Source organism: Panthera uncia, chromosome B1 (assembly GCF_023721935.1).
Source record: "Panthera uncia isolate 11264 chromosome B1, Puncia_PCG_1.0, whole genome shotgun sequence".
Classification (NCBI taxonomy): domain Eukaryota; kingdom Metazoa; phylum Chordata; class Mammalia; order Carnivora; family Felidae; genus Panthera; species Panthera uncia.
In genome coordinates this window covers 90215206-90239834 of record NC_064811.1, presented here as the reverse complement: position 1 = coordinate 90239834, position 24629 = coordinate 90215206, and the positions used below count along the sequence as shown (strand labels likewise).

The 24629-nt window shown below is 38.0% G+C and overlaps 1 protein-coding gene across 1 annotated transcript in view; it reads left to right on the top strand.

Annotated features, from left to right (window-relative positions):
• ELOVL6 (ELOVL fatty acid elongase 6) overlaps window positions 1–24629 on the top strand; it is a 141852-nt gene that overhangs the window by 86970 nt on the left and 30253 nt on the right. Inside the window, exon 2 of the mRNA XM_049631040.1 lies at window positions 1034–1165. Within this exon, the coding sequence (XP_049486997.1) occupies window positions 1034–1165 (132 nt within the window). The remainder of the gene's footprint in view (window positions 1–1033; window positions 1166–24629) is intronic.

The following is a 24629-nucleotide window of genomic DNA, read 5'->3' as shown; positions in this document are numbered from 1 at the left end:
GTGATTACATCTCAGGGCCCCTGGCTGGCTCATCGCTAGAGCATGTAACTTTGATCTCAGGGTCATGAGTTCAAGCCCACATTAGGTGTGGAGCCTACTTAATTAAAAAAAAAAAAAAAAATCTAATTTCCACTCTCTACCTTTAATATTGGTTTGGTTTTGTTTGCTGGGATATTTTAAAGCAAACCCAAAACATGTAATTTCACCCATAAATATTAACTGCTTTTAAAATTATGACTAATAACTTTCTGATTTATATTCTGAATTTATTACAAACATCTTTTTGCAATTGCTTTGGTCAAGTAAAGGCCCCCAAAATTCTACGTATTATATTTCACTGTAGTCTCTCAAGTCGCTTTTTAATCTAGAAGATTATTGGATTCCATACTCCTCTGACTTAGAGAAGAAATATGTTCACTTGTCTTACAGAAGGTCCCATCATTGTATTTATCCTTTATATTTCTTATGATTAGGTAGTAAAATCAGATTTTGATAGGATTCAATTTCAAGCTTTTAGGCAAGTATACTCTAGGTAGTTCTGGTAGTTCTATGTTCTTTCTGTTACATTGTATGATGTCTGCCAGTTATCCTTATTATTAATGATAATATTGAAAGGTAATACCTAATCCTTTGGTGGAGAAGATTTCAGAAATCCATTTTGGGGACGCCCTAAGTTACGTAGCTTGATTTTAGTGTGTTAATTCCCTCATTGAAAAATTTTCTTTTTGCACCTTAATGTTATGTTGTTGAAATTTGCCACAGAGCTGGAAGAGCAGATAAATCTATTCTGACATGTGTTGGTTAATCTGGATGACCTAATTGTCAAGGGAGGTTTCCACAGAAGGCTATGGAGCCAAAAAGACTAATTCTTTCTTCTGTGAAGGGGCACATTCCCAGGAATATGCGTTCAGTGCTTCCAAAGAGGGACTGGTATAAAAAATTACGAATAATTTAAACATAGATTTCTGATGAGTAAAAATAAATTGCTTAAAGATTTTCATTTCATAAGATATTGGGGTTTTGTTTGTTATAGGAAGAAATCTTTCCTGTTTTCCGCTCTGTATGCTGCCTTTATCTTTGGTGGTCGGCACCTCATGAACAAACGGGCGAAGTTTGAACTGAGGAAGCCATTAGTGCTCTGGTCTCTGACCCTTGCAGTCTTCAGGTAGGTTTTATTTTCATTTTCCCAGTGCCGTCCATCCATTTCCTCAGAGCTGGCTAAAGGAGCAATGTTTGAGCATTTTATTTTATATCACATATTTTTGATTGTTCAGTACATTGAAGGTAAAATAAAGTCATGTCCAGAGAGTAGGCCTCCACTGCAACCGACTTGCCATAATATACTCAATCTCTTCTTTTCAGGCTGTCTCGTTTCTTGTCCATACGGCTGGTGCAGTGATCCAGTTTACCTCTTAGGCCTAGAAGCAGTGTGTCAATTCCATTACTTGTGTTGCTTAAATATAGATGAAGCGCTAAATGCAAAGCCACACCGGTGTTGGTGTGTGGCAAAGTAGGGTTTAAATGTGCTGGGTACGCCAGGGCCCCATCGCCCTGACCTGAGTCGGCCGGGCGACCCCACCCGAAGCGTCTTTAAACCTCCACGTCAGGACGCCCTAGGTACCCGGACAGTAGGGATGGGCGAGGCAGGGGACGGGGGCCACACGGCCACCGCCTCGATGTGGACCCCGACCACGGCTGAGCCCGCAGGGTCAGGGTGCAAGCCCCGATGCTTCCAGACGGTGATGGAGGCCCACCAGACGCTGCCCACGGGCCCCACCGTCATGCCCGCGCCTCGCCCCCGTCTCATCCCTCCAGGTCACCGGGGCTGACCGCCCCCCCCCCCCCCCCCCAACCAACTAATATGTAATCAAACAATAGCACTCAGACACATGACTAGATACTGGACACCTGTCTATGTTAGTATTACTAGACCAGAGAACGCTTTTGCTCTGCATCCCCAAAAGCACTGTTCACCCCCCATTGCCTGAGCTGACCAACTGGCTTATGTTTAGCTAACTCGTCGTCACTTTGTATTGGCTAGAAGTCCTCCTAGAGGCTGCCAGGGCCAGGTCTATCTCTCCAGGTGCAGCTGCGAGCCAACATTCAGACACACTCCTGGAAGCTTGAAGGAGCTTTTCTAGTTTTATGATGTTTGGTGATCTAAGCATTCACAAGACTAGTTAGCATACAGCTGGTGTCCAAACAAGTGCCAGAAAATACCTATAGTGCTAACAAAGATACCTGTTTTTTTGTGTGTTTTGCTTATCAGAACCCACAAGTGTATAACTAGGCTTGGGGTAAGGGGGAGGGGGGGTAGATGTAGATATATTATAAATGAGAACTATTTTAATATTTCTGAATAATCATTTTTATTTTTTCATACTACATATTAACTGTTCTACCACTAAGCAGAAATAGGAAGCCTCATTACTTACTTAAGCCTTATTAAAAGTGATCAGACAGGAAGAGGATTTTCATAAACTCTGATGATCCATACATTTCCATTATGTCAGAACCCTGCATCCAAACGCTCATTTGCTTGCTACTACTGACTGTACTCTAATTTGGTGCCTTTTGTAAGTTCTGCATGTGACGTGCTCATGATGTGGATCTGTCACTAAAAAATTCTTCCATTTCAATCTGTATCAGGACATGATTCTCTATAATACAAAGCAGTGTTTTCATTTTTATTCGCATCTAAGGTTCACAGAACATGCCTCTACTGAAGTATTTTGATATTTGAGGAAAAAGTTATCTTTTTTTTAAACGTTTGTTTATTCTTAAGAGAGCGCAAGCAGGGGAGGGGCAGAGTGAGGGGGACAGAGAATCCCAAGCAGGCTCTGCACTGACAGCAGCAAGCCCGATGTGGGGCTCAAATTCATGAACCCCGAGACCATGACCTGAGCCAAAGTCAGACGCTCAACCAACTGAGCCACCCAAGCACCCAGAGGAAAAAGTTATCTTTATCCTAAGGATGCTTTCAGCATTTTTTACAGAATTTTCAACAAAAGGCTTTATCTTTTGTTTTTTAAAATCTTGAACACATATGAGCAGAGTACAAGGAAACCCCATGCACCAGTTACCTTGTTTAAACAATTATCACCGATGGGTTAATATTCTTTCATCTACATTTCTACCAACTTTCCTCTGTCTCCCAAATTATCTGGAAATAATACAAACTGAAATATTTCTGAATGAAATGGTGCCACTTCTAAAAGTTAAGTACTCATAAATTAAGTAACCTAAATTAGTAATAATTCTTTATCCTTCAGGGTTCAGATTTTCCCAGTTGAAAAAAATTTTTTTTCTTCCATTTGTTTTTAAGAATCTGGATCAAAATTAGATCCATATGTTTCCATTGGATGTTTCTTTTTACTTACAGGTTTCTATTTTCCTCCCTCCTCAGCCCTCCCCAAACTCCCAACTCCCCATCCATCCTTTGAAGAAAGCACATCATTCGCCCCTTACAGTTTCCCCCAGACTCATTGATTTTCCTGATGGTGTTCTTCTGTCCCCTGTATTCTTCGTTAGTTGGTAGTTAGATCTAGAAGTTTGATTATATTCAGGTGTACCATTTGACAAGACTTTCTATAAGAAGAAATTTGCCTTTATCAACTATGCAGTTATCCTAAAGTATATACAGTTATTACCGCATAGGCAGAGCAAGTGCTTGATTCTTTGGCCATATTTAGCAGCTTCACAAAAGAAAATAATTTGAGGTGACTGCTTGGCTCAGTTGGTTAAACATCCAAGTCTTGACTTCAGCTCATGATCTCACAGTTCAGGTCATGATCTCACAGTTCCGCTGAAGTGTGGAGCCTGCTTGGGATTTTCTCTCTCCCTCTCTCTGCCCCTCCCCTGCTCGAGAGTACTCTCTCTCTCTCAAAATAAATAAATAAACTTAAAAAAAATTTGGTTACCCAGCATGTAAATAATTTTCTTTCTTAAGTATCATTATGCACTCATGGATTTATACTTTATGTGTCAATGATTTTTAGATGAATTTCATTTGGGTATATTTTAGTTCATTGCTATTATTCTTTTTGATGCTAAATTATCGATCTTTGGTCACGGTGAGTCTCATCAAGTTGGCTCCTGAATCCTTTCACATGCACTGAGTAGTGCTCATAGCTTGATTTGTGTGTGTGTGGTGGGGGTGGGGGTGGTGACAAGATGTTCTAGGCCAGGCATATTGTATATTTCTTACCTGGAAATGGGATTAGTCATTTCTCCTTGGAGCCCTAGTTCCTTTGGGGTAAGGAAGATAGTATTTACAAACTGGTGTGTTGTGGCGTTGATTGTTCATGCCAAGGTAGTTCTTATTTCTAGGCCTTTCAGAGGCCAGAAATAGAATTTTTTTTTTCAAGAGATGTATTCAGAGTTAGTACTAATACTTCTAATTCATATTTACCACTAGTTTTTACTTAATTTCTTTTTTTTTTATTTTTTTAATGTTTATTTATTTTTGAGATAGAGACAGAGCACAAGTGGGGGAGAGGCAGAGAGAGAGGGAGGCGCAGAATATGAAGCAGGCTCCAGGCTCCAAGCTGTCAGTCCCAGAGCCTGATGCAGAGCTCGAACCCATGAACTGCGAGATCATGACCTGAGCTAAAGTCGGACACCCAACCGACTGAGCCACCCAGGCGCCCCTCGTTTACTTTCTTATATCTCCTTCCTCTCATGCCAAAATCCAAATCCCAATGTCAGCCACTAACTATTTATTTTTATCCTACAACGCATGTGCAACAGCTGTTAACAGTACCTTATCTTTTTTAGATTGACAAATTCTTCTTGTTTTCTCTTCTGTTTCTTTAATTCTTTTAGTTACTTCCTCTGGAGCCATATTTTGCAAAAAAAAATTTAAAAAGCAGGACTACATAGAGTTCAAGCATTGACAATTGAGGATCTTGTAAAAATTCATAATATTCTAGTAGGAATTTGGAAAACACTGACAATAGAATTCTATTGTAATATTAACTGAACCTGGTTCCATGTTAGAAAGAGTATATTGAAGTTCCTCTGTGCCTAAAGAATTCTGGTCAATGACACATTGGAAGAAAATATTAAATACAGAATGATATATTTCTTACATAATGTTTATGTAAATTTTACTCCTAGACACAAAATACCTATATATTGTTTATTAATACATTTGAGTATTTCTAAAAGTATCTAAAAAGGTAGTAGAAAAAATGTACTCAATTTTATATCTGGAAAAAAAGAGGAGACATGCTTTTATTAAATGCCTAGTATTTCTAGAAAATAAAACAAAAAATTTCATTGCTGGTAGAGCGTAGTTCTAGGGGACTGGCAGTTTAGAAATAAAAAGGATTTGGGGCACCTGGGTGGCTCAGTCAGTTAAGCGTCTGACTCTTGATTTTGGCTCAGGTCATGATCTCACGGTGCATGAGATCAAGCCCTGTGTCAGGCCCTGCTCTGACTGCACGGAGCCTGCTTGGGATTGTCACTCTCTGGCCCTACCCACTCAGACTTTCTCTCTCAACATAAATCAACATTAAAAAAATAATAATAATAAGGAGATAAAGTTTTTTCTGTGATGTGTTATCTTGTTTGCTTGTCTGCATTTAGAACATTATTCAGTATATATGCACATGATCTCATACCCAATTCTAGAGAATCTTAAGAATACTTGCTACCTTTATTTGGAATGGAGTTGATATAAACCTTCAAAAGATGCTTTTGGCTCAGAGATGTTTTGGTGAAAGTTAGTAAGAATTTCTCTATTTTGGCCAGATAGGATAACTTCATTATTATTTACAAGCATATGTTTTTAGAGAAAATTTTTGAATGGCTTTTACCTTACTATATAATTCACAAATTTTCAAGTCTATGTGTCAATAGAGCCTAATAGAGAAGTTTAGAAATTCCTTGCTCAGGAGACATTCTGGTATTAGGTAACCTGGATCTACTCTACCTCCCCGCTCTTTGCCATTACAGGATAAGATATTATCTATTTGGAAAAAGAAAGAAAGAGAACCAAAATTTTCAGTTAGAGAAATTATAAATGGAAGGAGGGGAGAAACAGTAAGTTTTTTGTTTTTGTTTTTTTGAAAAATCATTGAAAATGTGATTGTTTTGAGTATTTTGCTGTTGAAGAATAATTTCTTTTCCACAACTTCTCAAGCTTACCCCTTAACTTTTTATAGTAGCCAGAGGTTCAACTATGACTAATTTCCAGAGGCCACACACTGTTTACTCATGAACTGAGACAACAGAGATGAGAATTAATTTGGACATGCAGAGTACTTAAGCAAAAACAAACAAACAAATAAAACCCTGTCTTCATACCAGTCTATTTCAGAAAGTGGTGTGGGGTTTTCCATAGTTTGTCAAGAATTACCTATAGAGTATTTTGTTTTTTGTTTTTTGTTTTTTTGAAAGAGAGCAAGCCAGGGAGAGGGACAGAGGGAGAGAGGGAGAGAGAGAGAGAGAGAGAGAGAGAGAGAGAGAGAGAGAAAGAAAGAGAATCTCAAGCAGGCTCCGTGCTCATCATGGAGCCCAACGCAGAGCTTGATCCTACCCACCACCCTAGGATCATGATCTGAGCCAAAATTGAGAGTTCACCGCTCAACCAACTAAGCCACCCAGGCGCCCCAAACTATAGAATATTTTTCTTCTATCTCTTTCCTTTGGGATACTCACTGAATATGTGACACTAGCCTTCATACAGGCCATGTACCATTTAATTTTATTTTTTAATTGTTTTTTTAATGTCTGTTTATTGTGAGAGAGAGCACACGTGCTCACATGTGCACAAATAGGGGAGGGGCAGAGATAGAGGGAGACAGAGAATCCCAAGCAGACTCCCTGCTGTCAGCACATAGCCCGACACGGGGCTGCACCTCAAGAACCATGAAATCATGACCTGAGCTGAAATCAAGAGTCTGACACTCAACCAACTAAGCCCCTATTTAATTTATTGAAAGCTGTCATAAGTTTTGATGGAGTCAATAGAATATGATCACAACTGAGCTTTCACCAGGTCCGCATGTATTCATTTTATTTGGTAATAATGTCTCCGAGGTTTTCTTGGCAGTTTCTCCTCATTACCTACACCCTGCCGACCCTGTTCAGATTCAAACCATGAGCTTCTGGTATCAGTCTTTAGGAATATGACTGGGATGATGACACAGTGCCCTACTACATCTAGCCTACCTTCCACCCAACCTAAGGATAAGCACTTCCTTATTTTAATGAGATAATTCTATGTGGCGGTTGGCTCTAGCTATTTGACCATTTCCTTGGGATAAATACTGAGAAAAATTCTGGTACTTTGAATTAGTAGATCCTTTGGATGAGATTGTGTCTCATGGCAAAAATCCTCAAACACTTCAAGTTACCTATGATCCATTCTTCTCTGACCCTGCTGAGTCATTAAATTATGTTGCCATGATACCTCAGCTGCCTGACTACTGTTGCTTTGTAAAGGATTTTCGACGTATTTATTTAATGACTTCAAACCCTTCCAGATTTTTAATTTTTTTTTTTAATTTTTAAATTAAAAAAAAATTTTTTTAATGTTTATTTATTTTTAAGAGAGGGAGACAGAACATGAGTGAGGGAGGGGCAGAGACAGAGAGGGAGACACAGAATCCGAAGCAGGCTTCAGGGTGTCCACACAGAGCCCAACACGGGGGTCAAACCCACGAACCGTGAAATCATGACCTGAGCCGAAGTTGGGTGCTTAACTGACTGAGCCACTCAGGTGCCCCGGAATCCTTCGAGATTGGGTAGAGATGTGTGTGATTCTGATTCAGGCAGCTTTTACCAGGATCTATCTGGCAGTGTTTCCTTCTCGTTGGTAGCATAAGGAGTTCCAAGGAGCCTTCCAGGTCTCTGACCCAGAACAGGGTCAAAGCAAGGTGTCTAGTCATTGTACATCAGAATAAGATGTACTGCGTATTTATAGATGCCTGTATCACACTTGCTTCAGATTTGCTTACTCATGTTTCCCAGTGATTCAGTCTGGCCTCAATTGTTTCATGCTTCCTGACAAAATCAGATGTTCTATACTTTGCAAGTTTGACTCCTCGCCTTGTTATTAGCTGGAAGTTTTTTCCCTTTGAAACTCATTTTTATTTCCTGGCCTTATTTTAATTTTTATTAAATTTCAGTGTTGGCTTAAGTATAAAATATATTCAAGCTGAATAGAAAAGTATTCTTTTCTTTAGTGAGATTTCCAAGAATAAAGTGCTTAAATATAGTACAGGAAACATTCAGAAAAGTATGTTTAACAGTGCACAGCAGCAGATGAATGGTATTTAATTAAATCTACTTGTGATTTTCATACACACGCATAAGTGTTTAATATCTGGAGAATTATTAGCAATTGTTAAGGCAACAAATATATAATAAAACCAATGGAAACTATTCAGATGAGTAAATTATGGCATCTAAAATACTTGTTGGAAAAAAATAAAATAAAATAAATAAATAAAAATAAAAATCTTGTTGGGGCACCTGGGTGGCTCAGTTGGTTAAGCATTCTACTCTTGGTTTTAGCTCAGGTCATGATCAGGGTCAGGGGATTGAGCACCATGTCAAGCTCTGAGCTGGGTGGGCAGCCTGATTAAGATTCTCTGTCTCCCTCTCTCTCTGCCCCTATCCTATGCTCAGGCATGTGCACATTCTCTCTCTCAAAAATAAATAAATAAATAAATAAATAAATAAATAAATAAATAAATAAAAGACGTGTTGAAGGGGAAAATAAATCATTGACCTGTAAAATGAGGAAACAAAGAAAATGACAAATTTTGGAACAACTTAATCAATTTTTTCTCAAGCACCTCTTGTCTAGTATTTTGTTCTGTGGTTGCCAAAAGCGTTCCCTCTTGATCTACAAAGAAAACTTTACAAAGAATGATTCTAGTGATAGTAATTATAAAAATGAAATGGATACATGAGCTATAAATGCTATAGGAGGAAAGCCCTATTGCATTGGTAGCAGGTTATAAATTTTACATTTTTAAACGTAGCACCAAGGGGGGCAGAATTAACAAAGGAAACGATACCTCTAGAAAGCATATGCTGAGTAGTTATAAAAGAAAGAAAGAAAGAAAGAAAGAAAGAAAGAAAGAAAGAAAGAAAAGCAAGCTGCTGAATAATCATGGGAATGTGATACCATTTATGAAAAGTTTCCGAACCCATAAATGAACACTACATTTTATTTATTAACATATATGCAGTAAAAGCATAAAAATAACTTTTGAAGGTTCACGCTATCTCTGTTTCTGAGGAGGCAGAGAGAATGACCAGATCAGAGAGGGTCAAATGGAGTCTTCAACTCTTTTTTTGTAAGATTTTATGTCATTACAAATAAGTCAAACATGAAAAAGATAATTGTGTTTGACACAAAGTATAGATGGCAATTTTTTTTTAAGTTGAAAGCAAATAATGAAAAAAATCTACTTTTCAAAAGAAAAGCTAGCAATTGTACTTAGAGAATTCTGGTAAAATGCTTGTGTACGTGAAATAAAACAAGGTAAGGACGCTTGGGTGGCTCCGTGGTTGAGCATTCAACTTGATTTCCACTCAGGTCATGACCCCAAGGTTGTGGAATCAAGCCCCAGGTCAGGTTTCCTGCTGAGCATGGGACCTGCTTAAGATTCTCTCTCCCGGGGCGCCTGGGTGGCTCGGTCGGTTAAGCGTCCGACTTCGGCTCAGGTCATGATCTCATGGTCCCTGAGTTCGAGCCCCGCGTCGGGCTCTGTGCTGACAGCTCAGAGCCTGGAGCCTGTTTCCGATTCTGTGTCTCCCTCTCTCTCTGCCCCTCCCCTGTTCATGCTCTGTCTCTCTCTGTCTCAAAAATAAACAAACGTTAAAAAAAAAAAATTAAAAAAAAAAAGATTCTCTCTCCCTCTGCCCCTCTTTCACTTGTGCACTCTCTCTCTCTAAAATTAAATCAATCAATCAATCAAGGTTATGGCAAAATACAAGTTTTGCCCTATTGATCCTCATACTTCCCCTCCCTCCATAATGGCAAATGTATAGTTAGAATTATGAATATTTCGTGTTTTCTGTTTTCTGATAACAGTCCTCAGTTAAGAGTGTCCTTTCAGTTATGGCTGAAGGATAATTTTAGGACCTTTCTTTTCTGAACATTTGTTGTTGGACTCTTGACTATCTAGTGTTTCTATCTTGTATAAAGATATATGGTCTGATAGACAACATGTAGACAGATGGAAGTCAGATATTGGTCACTTAAACATTTGTTCATCACCTCATTTTGTCAAAAGGTTTTCTTTTTACATATAGTCTATTTGAGACTGTAAAATATATGTATATATGACATATATATGACATATATGACATGTATATATACATATATATATACACTTTGTGCATTTTTTGTCTCTGGATTTTGTGCCATTTTATCAAGGGACCACACCACAGAAATATTCTGCTTCTGATGCCATATTTATAAATTATAGCTTCTCTCTCATTTTTTAAACTATATCTAATAGATGTATAGAAAAATCTTATTTTCTGAAGGCAGGGTGTATAAAAGTTTTTTTTGCAGAATCAAATCGATTTTTCTCAAAAGTAAATTGTTTATTGATATGGAAAACAACAGAGCCTGGAAGTAACACGGTAACCAAATAACCAGATGACATGGTTGTTTCAAAGGTCAGGGCAAAGCAATGACAGCAAAACACATTCTGTTTCCCTTCGCATGAAGAGAAATGTGAAGCATCTACATAGAATAAAAAATCCAATAAATTATTAAGGCAAGAAGCCTAACAAACAGTGAGGGCAAAATAGTCCAGTGCCATAAGAAAAATAATCCCTACATTTACTCAGTACTTCCAGACTTGGTTTCCTTGCCTGATGAAAGGCACCGTGTTTTTGTAAATGAAGGTGACAATGTCTAGGCTGAAAGACAGTGGTATTCTTTAGTATTTTGAGGTGTACTTGAGTCCCTTTCCACCTGAGAGCTGCCAGAATACCCTCCAGGGTACTACTCCGTATGAATATCAGTTTTGTTATTCTGTTCAACAGTTTTGCTACAGAGGAACTAGCAAACAAATCACCGCTACAGGATAAAAAGAGCTCTTTTCCTGCCTGCTCCTCTCCAGCATGTGTGTGTGCATCATTCACACACACACACACACACACACACACACACACACACACACACACACATGCACACTCTTTTCCGCATGCTGTCAGCTTCTTGGGAATGTCATGCCATCCCCCTGTTTTCAGATACAGCATTTCACGAAAATGTTGCTTCAGCTGAGACCTTACATCAAGTTTCAGGGCCAACAAAGAGTTATCTGTGATTCTCCCCTCTGCACTTCATTAGTTCTGCCAGAAGCATCAATAGTGGATAACAGAGAGGAGTTACAGGACATAGGCTATTTCCCTGGCATTGTGTTTTTCTTTCGATGTTTAAAACTGGATTCTTTGCCAGAATAGACCGTAGCCTCAAATTACAATGAAGTGACAGTAATTGAATCACTTGACTCCTTTGGAAAAACCAAGAGCAATAATAAAGATAAGGAAAGGGCAACTCTCCATCCTTTAACAGTAAGATAGAGCTTACAAACTGAGATCTACACATCCCCGCTTGGTCTGGACAGTCTTAGCTCTATGCCCATTGTCCCAGTGTAATTATTAATAGCTCCCCTCTCACTCTCAAAATGTCCTAATTTGAACGGTAAAAGAAATGGCTATTCTATTTATACCCACTGAGACATTGTGTTGGCTCAATGAAACAGAAAAAGGAAAAAAATACCCATAATCATTTGCCAACTTAGCCCTCACAAGTTTTTCTTTTTAGCATTGCCTCTCACCTGAAACTTGCTCTCCTGCCAGTAACATTTCCAAATGTTTGACATAGCATCACTCAAATTTAAAATATTCAAGCCAGATCCCTTTTGTTGATCCCGTAAAATATCTCAAAATTTGTCACTATTTTATTAGCAAACATCTTTAAGTCATTCGAAATACACAAATAACTCTTTTAACCAGTCACTGGGTTGTATAATTACTCTCCAATAATTAGAGTAGCATCTACACCACTCCATCCCCACACTGGACACTCCAGTCATGACCTTTATCACTTCCCTTAAGTTATTTGCCACCATTAATTGCTACCTCCCACGTGTTTTCTCTATCCAAGCAACTCGACATACCATACCATTTTCCTGTAGAAATCTTAATTGAAACTCCTTTGCCTATAGGTTTAAACTTCAGTCTGTCCATAAAACAATTGTAATCTTACCTTGAACCACCTTTCACCACTGCCCTATACAGATTTTCCACCCAAGCCAACATGGGTTTGTTTATTGCCTGCAAAACACACTTGCCCATCCTAACTTCATGTCCTTGAATACACCACACCTCCCTTTCTCCATTTTCCCTCCATTTTTTCCCTTAAATATTAGCCATCGCTTTGACCTAGCTTAGAATGCCATCTCTATAAAGGCATATATCATTTGAGCACGTACCTCCGTTTCTACCAAACTTGTTGTTATGTATCACTTAACCAGAACATATGCTGCCTTACCCGTGTGCCTCCTGGTAAGCTGTATGAGTTCTTGAGGCCAAATTGTGTCACGCTGTTCCTGGAACACCTTGGCATACACAAAGTTTCTGAATTAATGAATAAAAATCTGACATTTGGCCACTCCTCCAGTCACACGTGATCGGCATTTTCAGTCATGTTCACTTGTTCACCCTTCATATTTCTTGTGGTCAACTGCCTCAGACACACCCAGTCCAGTTTTTATTTGCTATCACAAGGCTTCATCTGTGACACTATACACATGTTTTAAGAAATCTGCAAAAGACAAGATACAGTAAGTGTTGGCATGGATGCAGAGAAAAGGGAATCCTTGTGCACTTTTCGTGGCAATGTAAATTGATGTAGCCACTATGGAAAACAGAATGGTGGGTTCTCAAAAAATTCAAGATAGAACTACCAAATGATACAGAAATTTTACTTCTGGGTGTTTATCTGGAGGAAACAAAAACACTATATATATAGTGGAATATTGTTCATTCATAAAAAAAGAATAAAATCAGGGGTGACTGGGTGGCTCAGTCAGTTAAGCATCCATCTTCAGCTCAGGTCATGATCTCATGGTTCCTGGGTTTGAGCCCCGAGTCTGCCTCTGTGCTGACAGCTCAGAACTGGGAGCCTGCTTTGGATTTTGTCTCTCTCTCTCTCTGTCTCTGTCTCTGTCTCTCTCTCTCTCTGCCCCTCCCCCACTCTCTCTCTCCCTCTTTCTTCCCTCCCTCTCTCTCGAAAATTAACTTTAAAAAAAGAATTTTTTTAAGGAATAAAATCTTGCCATTCGTGACAATATGGATGGACCTTGAGAACATTATACCAAGTGAAAATGAGCCAGACAGAGAAAGACAAATACTGTATAATCTCACATACATGTGGAATCTTAAAACAAAAAAACTGCAAACTCATAGAGAACAGATTGATGGTTGCCAGAGGCAGGAGGTAGAAGGTGGGCAATAGGACCAAAAAGGTACAAACTGCCAGTTATAAAATAAGTATAGCATGTGGATGTAATGTACAGCATGGTGACTATAATAAATAATACTATATTGTATATTTGACAGGTGCTAAGAGAGTAAATTTTGAAAGCTCTCAGCACAAGAACAAAAATTATAACTGTGTTGATGGATATTAACTAGAATTATTGTGGTAATCATTTCACAATATATACAAATATTGAATTATTAGGTTGCACACCTGAAACTAATATAATGCTGTATGTCAATTCTATCTCAATTGTTAAAAAAAGAAACCTGAGATTGATGTCATGTAATTGCAGGGGTCTTCCAAAGGCCTGCAAAGCCCTACACACTCTGGTCTTTGTGACTCTGACCTCTCCCCTACCTCCCTTTCCCCTCCCCAACTCCCTCTCTGTCCTTCTCTTTCTCCTCCCTTCCCCCCTGCCTTGTCCTCCTTTCCCCCTCCCCTGCCTTTTGCTGTTCCTTAAATATGCTGCTAAGGCTGCTCCCTCAGGGACCACACACTTGCCCTCCTGCCCAGAACACTCGTTGCCCAGATATTCCAACCACTCATCCCTCATCTCCTTCAAGTCTTTGCTCAAGACTCACCTTCTGGGTGAGGCCTTTCTCAGTCTCCCTCTCTAAAGTCACAACATTCTCCACCACAGGCTCCTTACTGCCTTCACCTGATATTTTTCCCTTTGGCACTCACTACCTTCTAGCCCATTCTATGTTTTTCTGATCTTGTTCATTCTCCTACTGGTCTAAACTCCACAAGGGCAGGAATTTTTGTCTGATCTTATGCCACATCTCTTAGTCCAAAAAGGTGCTTAATAAATGTGTGTGTGTGTGTGTGTGTGTGTGTGTGTGTATTTTTCTTTAACTAAAAAGGAAAATGAACAGACAGTGAAATAGAAATGGAAAATGAAATAGACAGTTGTTAGTGACTCTCCTTTCCTTTTTTTGGAAACTCTTTCTTTCCAAAGGGGGAAAAAGGAAAAATTTTCTACTTTTCCCTTCAATCCAGGAACTACCAATTAGTATTTCCAAGAAAATAATAATTAAGTAAATATATGATATTTTGCTTGTTTTTTTTTAATAAAAATGTGCATTTTGAGGGAGAATTCCAAGCTTCTATTAAAAGGGCTTACTGAAAAGAAGCCAGGAAAACAGAGGTCATCCTGCTTTGCAGGTGGCACTTTGAGCTCTGGCCAGTGGGGAGGCTGGCCTCTCCTTACTTACATGGGCTGTTGACCTGTGGGTCACTCTGTGGCTCCACATTTGTCTGATTTATCTATTTTCTTCCAAATTAAGAGGGAAAAAAATCCACTCATCATGTCACGATCAAGTCCAGACAGGACAAAAGCTTACAATGTATGGCAGCTTGTTATAAATATAAGACTCTTATAGAAAACTCAGACCATCACCAATGTAATGCATGAAAAGAGTTTCAGGTTAACGTAAGCACAGACAGAGAATGGCCTCTCCTTCTGCCAGAAAGACAGTCCACTTAGCAACGTTTGTCTACTTACAATTAGAAACCCTATTCAAGAGTGTTTTTTTTTTCCTTAAATAATTTCTTTTTCTAGTTATAAAAGTGAAACGTCTGTGTGGATAAGACTGAAAACCCTGGGAAGCACACGGAAAGCCTTTAATCTTACCACACACAGATATTTGTTGTTGATATTTTGGTACATGCCTTTTCCATAATTTAATGCTAAGCTTGAGATTCTTTCATTGTAATTTTAATTCTTAATCCAATTAATATATTTGAGTATGGACAAAAGTATGACCTCAGTAATATGTTTGTATTACCAGTGTTATAACAACTTGAAACAGCTGACGCGTAAGACATTTTATATCGTTTTACCAAAATGAATTAGTATTTAAATAGCTGGACTGTGATAGCTTTTCTGACACTTGTGTGAGAAATAACATGAGCATTCCTGAAGAGTGCATGGTAATTTAGGATGTAAGTGTAATATCGCCTGAAGCATTTGTTAAGGATTGTTTTAAGACTGGATTAAGGATTACAACGTTTAAACTTCCTGTGTTACCTCACAAATTTTTAAATAATCCTTTTTGTCAACAGGGTAATATATATATATATATATATATATATATATGTGTATATGTATATACATATACATATACATATATATATAAGATTTTGAATGAGGAAGTGAAACCTTAAATCTTTAAACCTAACTTTTTATGAAATTGCCTAATTGTTTTATCTGTGATGCATCAGATGATGCTGATATTGATCATATTTTTAAATTTTCAAATATTGAAGTATAGTTGACATACAATGCTATATTAGTTTTAGGTCTACATCATGGTGATTTGACAATTCTATATATTATGCATTTGCTCACCATGGTAAGTCTAGTTACCATCTGTCACCATATAAAATTATAATACCTTTGACTATATTCTCTATGCTATACTTTTAGTCCCAGTGATTTATTTATTTTATAACTGGAGGTTTGTACCTCTTAATCCCCTTCACCTATTTTGCCCATCCCCACCCTCTCCCCCCCCACATTATCAAGTTGAGTTAGCCACAGTGGTAGACTGGCAGAAAGAATCCCAGAAATGAATGGCATGCAAACATACTAGAAGTTTATTCTGGAGAGGCCCATTAGTGAGGAGAGAATTAACTGAAATCACTGAGAGATGAATCTTTTTCTCTTCATGCCTCTTCATGTCCTTGAGAACAGTGGAGTACCATAGAAAAGACATGAGATCAGGGTTGTTCCAATAAAGAAACATTAGTTACTTGGGGCGCCTGGGTGGTTCAGTCAGTTAAGCGTCTGACTTTGACTCAGATCATGATCTTGCGGTTCATGAGTTCAAGCCCCATGTAGGGCTCTGCAGATGGCACGGATCCTGGAGCCTGCTTCAGATTCTGTGTCTCCCTCTCTCTGCCCCTCCCCCGCTGGCGCTCTCTGTCTCTCTCTCAAAATAAATAAAAATTTAAAAACAAAGAAACTTTGGTCACTTAGACTAGGATTATCCACTGCCGTTAGATACGTGCAAGTCATTCTCCTAAATATCACGCCTTTCCCATGTGAAACAGCTGCTGCGAGCCTCTTGGACCTCATTGTTAAAAGCTTTGGCAGTTCTTTCATGAGAGCTGTCAGACTATCTTCGCTATATTTCAACCAAGAACTTTAGGGGTAGTACCTGCTCGTGTATTTTTGATGATGCTGTGGACCTGACTGGTTGCCTAGCTCTCACTTGATTTTGCATGGGAAAGAGTGCCTGGGTTCTCCCTTACACGCACAATTCTAGCCAGTGCTACCAGCAGTTTAACTGGTAGCAAGGTCTCCTTGCAACTCTTTCTCTACCATTGGTTTCAAAACACTTGCAGGTGAAAATTCGTGGGGGTTGTTTGTTCCCTTCTTATCACTTAGGACTAAACTGTCATACTTGCAGGAGCCTGCAGTACCCAAGCAATCATCCCTCTGTTCTTTTATCACCTGTGATAGTTATTAGAGTTTTTGGAGTCCTAGGATTTAGAATCCAATCTATATCATTAAATACTTCATTGTTCACACATTGCAATTCCCTAACAGGATAATAAAGCAATAGTTTACTAGTGGTAAAAGGTGGGCAGAGAGATGTTTTTTATTTATTTATTTTTTTTTTCCTGAGAACTGGATAAGCATCACAGACCTAGAAAGGATGTGCAGGGTAATTAAAGTAGCTAAGAGAGACGGTTCACTGATTCTAGGTATTTGTTTTCACCCAGAGCTAGAGCAGAAATCTTCAATACAGCTTTATATAATTGTCTACAAATTGAAATTACAAACCATTCATTAGCTATTCAGAGTTCTCTTATGCAGGAGTTAGTAATTTGGGTTCTTTATAAGGGTCTAGCTTTAAATTGGAGTTTACACTAGTATGGTACAAAAAAAAAAAATTCTTTTTTTAAAGATCCAGGGAAAGACTGCAGAACTTAGGAGAGAAGAGCTGAGAAGGAAACTTAATTCTTGCCTTTAAAAAGAACATATTGCAAACTCTAGAACTTTAGCAATCTTGAACAGACAGCCAGCCTGAGCCTGGCTCAGGAGATTTTATCTTAACTTCTTGTACTGCTTCTTGCCATCTCATATGTTTTTGTTGTAACCGAACCCATTTTTAAGCACACCCAGGAATGAAGGAATTGCACTTGAGTGTTCTCTAATCTGCTGATTGGTATCTCTAAGATGTCATTTTCTGTGCTCCTAAGGACGTTGATCCTTAAATTCATAGAGTAGAACTAGGTTAAAGTTTGAAGTCATTAAAAGAAAAGGCAAATTCCAGATCAAGATGGCAACATAGGAAGATCCTGAACTCACCTCTTCCCATGGACACACCAAGTCTATACCTACATATGGAACAATTTCCCCTGAAAAAAATTCTAAAAACCAGTTGAGGGGTGCCTGGGTGGCTCAGTCAGTTGAGCATCTGACTCTTCATTTTGGCTCAGGTCATGCATGAGCTCACAGTTGTGAGATCGAGCCCTGCATTGGGCTCTGCCCTGAATGTGGAGCCTGCTTGGGTTTCGATTTCCCTCAAAAAAAAACCCCCCAAAAACAAAAAAAAAACATAAAAACAAAACACCATACAGTTGAGAGATTCCTACACATCAGGCAGATGAGACAAAAAGCCCACACTGAAGTCGGGAGGAGTGACTGAGACACAGTCTCACCATAAAACCCACCCTAGGCACAGGGACCCGCAATCAGGAGGTCAACTGAAAACCTGGAGCTTTTCCCTGAGGAATGAAGGGTTTGACCCCATAGCAGAAGACATCCCAACTTCAAAGACATGCACCTGGGAGATGAGACTCCACAATATCCAGCTTTGAAAATCAGTGGGATTTGAGCACACAAAACCCACAGGGCTGTATCAACCTGAGAAGTGGCTCTTGAAGGGCTTGTGTGCTTGGACTCACCAATTCCAGGGCCCAGTGCAGAAGCAGCCAATCAAGAGGCTCATTGGCTTATTTTAAAGCATCAGACTAAGGGACAAGCATCTAATTTAACAAACACTTAGGGGCCTGCTGCAGTACTCTCCAGGGACAGAGGCTGGTGGGCACCCTCTTTATGCTTCTCTTTGCCTTGCTACAGCTATTGGGTATCTCCCAGAAAGGAATTTATTTATAGCCTTGCCTGCTGCCCTGATTTTTGTGGCTTCACCCAGGAGCCACCTCCAGATCACCTTGCTGTGGTAGCCAATGGGGCTTGTTTGCTGTCCCACAGGACTGTGTATATTTGCATATGTTACAAGCTGTTGCCTGAAGTTCTATCTAATCAGCCTGAATCTAAATGCTGAGAGAGATCCTCCTGTTTGGGACCTTGACAGATCTTGGCACATCTCAACTACTGGGAGACATTAAACATAAATTAGACTGCTTGAATAATCACAAAGATTTGAGAGACCATCAAGAACTAGAACAAAGTTGAACAGTAAGTTTCATCTCCTACACAAGCCCATTCCTTCAAGACTGGGAGAAGTAGCTGTTTTATTTAATGCATAGAAACTGACACACAGAGTCAAGGAAGATGAAGAACAGGAATATGTTTCAAATGAAAGAATAAGATAAAATCTCAGGGAAAAAATCACTAATGAAATGGAGACGAGTGATTTACCTGATAGAGTTCAAAATAATAGTCATAAAGATGCTCACCAAACTTGGAAGAAGAATGGGTGAACACAGTAAGTACTTCAACAAATAAACAGAAAATATAAGAAAATACCAAATACAAATCACAGACCTGAAGAATACAATAACTGAACTGAAAAATACAGTAGAGGGGTTTTAAAACACACTACATGAAATGGAAAAAAGAATAAGTGAACTCAATGACAGGACATTGGAACTCACCCCATCAGAGCAGGAAAAAAGAATGAAAAAAAGTGAAGATAGCTTAGAGTTAATGGAACCACATCAAACAGACCAACACTTGCATTTAGGCATCCCAGAAGGAGAAGAGAGAGAGAAAAGGGCAGAAATCTTATTTGAAGAAATAATGGTTGAAAACTTCCCTAACCTGGGAAAGGAAACAGACATCCAAATCCAGAAAGCCCAGAGAGTTGTAAATAAGATGAACAGACCACACAAAGATACGTTATGATTAAACTGCCAAAAGTTAAAGACCAAGAGACAATTTTGAAAGCAATAAGATAAAAACAGCTTACATAGAAAGGAACCCCTTGTGAAACTATTAGCAGATTTCTCAGCAGAAATTTTGCAGGGTAGAAGGGAATGAATACAAAGACATATTCAAAATGCTGAAAGAACAAACTTCCAAACAAGAATACTTACCTGGCAAAGTTGTCATTCAGAATTAAAGGAGAGACAATTTTCCAGACAAGCATAATCTAAAGGAGTTCATCAGGGGTGCCTCGGTTAAGCGTCTGACTTCGGCTCAGGTCATAATTTCATAGTTCATGAGTTTGAGCCCCATGTCAGGCTCTGTGTTTATAGCTCAGAGCCTGGAGCCTGCTTCAGATTCTGTGTCTCCCTCTCTCTGCCCCTCCACTGCTTGCGTGCTTTCTCTCTCTCTCTCTCTCTCTCTCTCTAAAAATTAAACGTTAAAGAAATTTTCTTTAAATCAAAAAATAAAAAATAAAGGAGTTCATCAATGCTAAACCAGCCTTACAAGAAACATTAAAGGGATTTCTTTAGGCTGAAAAGAAAGGGCACTAATTAGTAACAAGAAAACATTGAAAGTATAAATCTCATTGGTAAAGGTAAATATATAGTAAAATTCACTTGTAAAATTTGTCTGAAGATCAAAAGACAAAAATAGTAAAAATAATTATAACCAGAATTATAAGGGACACACAGGGTAAAAAGATGTAACATATGACATCAAAACATAAAAAATGGGAAAAAGAATTAAAATGTAGAGTTTTTGTTTTGGTTTGTTTTGGTTTGTTTTTGAGAGAGAGAGAGGGAAGAGCAGAGACAGAGGAGAGAGAGAATCTTAAGCAGGCTCCATGCCCAGCATGGAGTACAATGCAGGGCTCAATCCCACGGCTGTGAGATCTTGACCTCAGCCAGAATCATCTCAGTCTGAGACTGAGTCACCCCAGTGCCCCAAAATGTAGAGTTTTAGAATGCATTGAAACTTAAGTTGCTACCAACTTAAAATAAACTGTTATAAATGGAAATTGGTGTATGTAAGCCTCTTGGTAACTACAAAGCAAAAACCTAGTAGATAATCCAAAAGACACAGGGAAAGAGATCTAAGCATACCTCTAAAGAATACCTCTTAAGCCTCAAAGGAAGAGAGCAAGAGAATAAAGGAACAGAGAAACTACAAAGCAGTTAACAAAATGGCAATAAAATCAATAACTATTAATAATTACTTTAAATATAAATGAACTAAATTCTCCAATAAAAGACATAGAGTGGCTGAATGGATCAAAAATAAGACCCGTCTATATGCTGCTACAGGATAGTCACTTCAGATGTAAAGATACACAGACTGGGGGTGCCTGGGTGGCTCAGTCGGTTAAGCGTCCGACTTTGGCTCAGGTCATGATCTCACGGTCTGTGAGTTCGAGCCCCGCGTCGGGCTCTGTGCTGACAGCCCAGAGCCTGGAGCCTGTTTCGGATTCTGTGTCTCCCTCTCTCTCTGCCCCTCCCCTGTTCACACTCTGTCTCTCTCTGTCTCAAAAATAAATAAACGTTAAAAAAAAAAAAATTAAAAAAAAAAAAAAAGATACACAGACTGAAAGGGAAGGAATGGAAAAAGATACTCCATGCAAATGCAGACCTAAAGAAAGCTGGGGTAGCTATACTTATATCACACAGAACAGTCTTTAAAAAAAAAAAAAAAAAAAAGACTGTAATAAGAGACAAACAAGAACATTACATATGAGAGTGAGTTCCAAAAATAGCATATAGTATTTGTAAATTTTTATGCACCCAACATAGGTACACCTAAACATATACAGCAAATATTAACATACCTAAAGAAAGAAATGGACAGCAAAACAATGATAGTAGAGGACTTTAACACCCCCTTAAATCAATAGATAGATCATCCAGACAGGAAATCAATAAAAAAACATCATCTGTAAACAATATGTTAGGCCAGATGAACTTACCAGATAGACACAGAACATTCCATCTAAAAGCAATAGAATACACATTCTTCTCAAGCATAAATGGAAAACATTCTCCGGAAGAGAGATATATTAGGCCACAACACAAGTCTTAATATACTTAGGAGATTTGAAATAATATCAAGTATCTTTTCCAAGACCAATAGCACGACTAGAAATGTATTATAGGAAGAAAACTGGGAAATTTGTAAAAATGTGGAGATTAGACAACATGCTACTGAATAAGCCATAGGTCAAAGAATAAATCAAAAAAGTAAAAAAATACTTGAGACAAATGAAAATGGAAATACAGCATAGTAAAACATATAGGATGCAGCAAAGGCAATAAGAAGATTATAACACTAAGTGCCTACCTCAGAAAGAAGAAAATCTCAAGCAACCTAACTTCACACTTCAAGGAACTAGAAAAAGAAAAAGCCCAAAGTTAGGAAGTATATAACAAAGATCAGAGCATAAATAAATGAAATAGAGACTCAAAGAGAAATAAAAACAGGCCAATGAAACTAACAGCTGGTTCTTAAAAAGATAAAACAATTGACAAGTCTTTATCTAGACTAACCCAGTAAAAAAAAAGAGGGGATTCGGGGCTCCTGGGTGGCTCAGTCGGTTAAGCGTCTGACTTTGGCTCAGGTCATGATCTCTTGGTTCCTGGGTTAGCCCTGCATCAGGTTCTGTGCTGACAGCTCAGAGCCTGGAGCCTGCTTCGGATTCTGTGTCTCCCTCTCTTTCTGCTCCTTCCCCTGCTCATTCTCTCTCTCTCTCTCTCTCTCTCTCTCTCTCTCTCTCTCTCTCTCAAAAATAAACATTAAAAAAAGAGAGAGGATTCAAATAAATTCAGAAATGAAAGAGGAGATCTTACCAAATATCAGCATTGTATCTTACAATACAAAGCATTGTAAGAGACTATATGAGCAACTATATACCCACAAATTGGACATCCTAGAAGAAATGGGTAAGTTCCTAAAAACATACACCATACCAAGAAATAGAAATAGAAAGTCAGAACAGATTGATTACTAGTAAGGACATTAAATCAGTAATCAAAAACCCCAACAAACAAAAGTTCAGGACAAGGCCTCTTCACTGGTGAATTCTACCAAACATTCAGAAGAATTAATACCAATCCCTCTCAAACTCATACAAAATATAGAAGAGGAGGGATTACTTCCAAAATCATTTTGCAAAGTCAGAATTACCCCAAAACCAAAACCAAACAAGGATGCCACAATTAAAGTTATAGGCCAATATCCCTGATGAACATAGATGGCAAAACTCCCAACAAAATGTCAGCAAACTGAATTGCACAATTCATTAAAAAAATAAACCATGATCAAATCATGATCAAGATCATGATCAAGAGGGATGTATTTCAGGAATGCAAGGATGTTTTCACATCCTCAAATGAATGTGATACATCACATTAACCAAACAAAAGATAAAAATCATTTAATCATTTCAAGATGCAGAAAATGTATTTGACAAACTCAGCATCAATTTATGATTAAAAACTCTTATCAAAGTGAGTATAGAGGGAATATACCTCAACGTAATATTACAACAATACATGGCAAGCCCACAGCTAACATTATTTCCAGTGATGAAAAGCTGAAAGCGTTTCCTGTAATATCAGAAACAAGACAATGATGCCCATTCTTGCCACTTTTATTCATTATAGTATTGGAAGTCTTAGAGCAATTAGTCATGAAAAAGAAATAAAAGACACCCAGATCAGAAAGGATTAAGTAAAACTGTCACTCTCTGCAGAAGACATGATATTATATGTAGAAAATCCTAAAGAATCTACCACAAACCTATTAGCAATTATAAATGAATGCAGTAAAAGGCACAAAATTGATATACAAAAATCTATTATGTTTTTATACACACATACTGAACTATCAGAAAGAGAAACTTAGAAAAAAAAAAATCCCATTTACAATTGCATCAAAATGAATAAAATATTTAGGAATAAATTTAACCAAAGAGGAGAAAGACTTATACGCTGAAAACCATAAGACATTGATTTTTAAAAGTTGAAGAAAATGCAAATAAATGGAAAGATAATCTGTGCTCATGGATTTAAACGGTTAATATTGTTGAAGTATCCATAATAACCAAAGCAATCTACAGGTTCAATGTAATCCCTATCAAAATTCTAATGGCATTTTTCATAGAAATAGAATAAACATCCTAAAATTTGTATGGAACCTCACAAGTCCCCAAATAACAAAAGGAATCTTGAGAAAGAGGACCAAAGTTGAAGCATCACGCTCCCTGATTTTAAGCTATATTAGAAAGCTATAGTAACCAAAACAGTATGATATTGGCATTAAAACAGACACATAGATCAGTAGAACAGAGTAGAGAGCCCAGAAATTAACCCACACAGGTATGGTCAATTAATTTATGACAAAGGAGCTAAGAATGTAGAATGGGGAAAGGACAGTCTCTTCAATAAATGGTCCTGGGAAAACTGGACAACCATATGCAAAAGAATGAAAATGGACTACTATCTTACACCATACACAAAAATTAACTCAAAATGGATTAAATACTTAAGTGTAAGATCTGAAATCATAAACCTCCTGGAAGAAAACATAGGCAGTAAGCTCTTTGACATTGGTCTTGGCAATGATTTTTTTGGATCCAAAACCAAAAGCAAAGACAACAAAGGCAAAAAATAAACGAGTGGGACTACATCAAACTAAAAATTAAAAAACTTCTGCTTTTTTTACAAATGAATCATAAACAAAATGAAAAAATAACCTACTGAATGGAATATTTTAAAATCATTTATCGGATAAGGGGTTAATATCCAAAATACATGAAGTTCATAAAACTCAGTAAAAAAAAAAAAATCCAATTAAAAATGAGCAGAGGATCTGAATAGACATTTTTCCAAAAAAGACATACACTGGCCAACAGATAAATGAAAAGATGCTCAATGTCACCAATCATTAGGGAAATACAAATCAAAATCACAATGAATAGCAACTCACATT